This window comes from Echinops telfairi, unplaced genomic scaffold (genome assembly GCF_000313985.2).
Source record: "Echinops telfairi isolate 266 unplaced genomic scaffold, ASM31398v2 ScPeMD7_7469;HRSCAF=8507_0, whole genome shotgun sequence".
Lineage (NCBI taxonomy): Eukaryota > Metazoa > Chordata > Mammalia > Afrosoricida > Tenrecidae > Echinops > Echinops telfairi.
The window spans coordinates 56,195,537-56,196,593 of record NW_022111372.1 but is presented as its reverse complement, the minus strand read 5'-3'; the positions used below and the strand labels follow the sequence as shown (position 1 = coordinate 56,196,593).

At 55.3% G+C, this 1,057-nt stretch overlaps 1 protein-coding gene across 1 annotated transcript in view; it reads right to left on the bottom strand.

Annotated features, from left to right (window-relative positions):
- Positions 1-1,057, bottom strand: part of STK10 (serine/threonine kinase 10) — a 137,753-nt gene that overhangs the window by 26,058 nt on the left and 110,638 nt on the right. Inside the window, exon 11 of the mRNA XM_004697129.2 lies at positions 338-461. Within this exon, the coding sequence (XP_004697186.1) occupies positions 338-461 (124 nt within the window). The remainder of the gene's footprint in view (positions 1-337; positions 462-1,057) is intronic.

Here is a 1,057-nt window from a genome sequence, read left to right as displayed (position 1 = left end):
GTGGTGGTGGTGGTGGTGGTGGTTAAATACTCTTTGCTGTGTGACCTGGGTCAACTGACCTAACTTCTCTGTTCCCTCGCTTGCTGCGTTGTGGCATGGTCCCCAGTCAGAGTTATTTCCCTCTAGAAATGCTCCCTCGTGACTCAGTCACTGGGACCTCCCTGGGATTCCGTGTGCACAAGTCAATGCTCAATATGGCTATGAAGCCGTGGGGACTGGGCAACTGCCAGGAATTGCTCCTACTGCCCAGCCATCCTCATGCTGCAGGTCCCTCTGGGGGTGGGGGTGGGGGGACCACGGGCAAGCAGGCCTGCAGGGCCCCTCTTTGCTCACTCACATTGACTTCCTGTTCAAACCGCTTCTGCATCTGCTCGAGCTGCAGCTCATGCTTGCTGCTCAGCTGGGCCTGGTTCCGGTGTTCCTCCTTCTGCAGCAGCCGCAGCTCTCGGAGTTCCTGGCGCCTGGAGGGTGAGAGAACGTGGACAGTCCTCAGCCAGAAAGTGGTCTCTGAGACAGATGCACGACTCATACTTCGGGAGGCCCCGGGAGGGGAGAAGCATCCCACAAGTCGGGGGCAGGGTCATGATTAACACTCAGCCCTCACTGGATGCTCAGTGAGAGGCCAAACCACCTCCAAACCACACCACCGCCAGCCAGCCACCTGTGGAGGGCTAGCCAGACTGTGAATCCTAATGGGAGCAGACAGCCTCATCGTCCTCCTGAGAAGTGGCTGGGTGAGTCTGAACAGCTGACCTTGTGGTTAGCAACCAACAGCACCACCAGGCTCCTTCACTAGCCATGAACCCGCTGCCATCCAATCAATGCCAACTCATCGTGATCCTATATAGCAGCAGTTCTCAACTGGTGGGTCATGACCCCTTTGGGGGTTAAATGACCCTCTCACTGGGGTCGCCCGATTCATAAGAGTAGAAAAATGACAGTGATGAAGTAGCAATGAATATAATGCTATGGTTGGGGGTGACCGCAACATGAGGAAGTGCATTAAAGGGTCAGGGCATTAGGAAGGTGGAGAACTACTGCTATATAAGGTTTACAA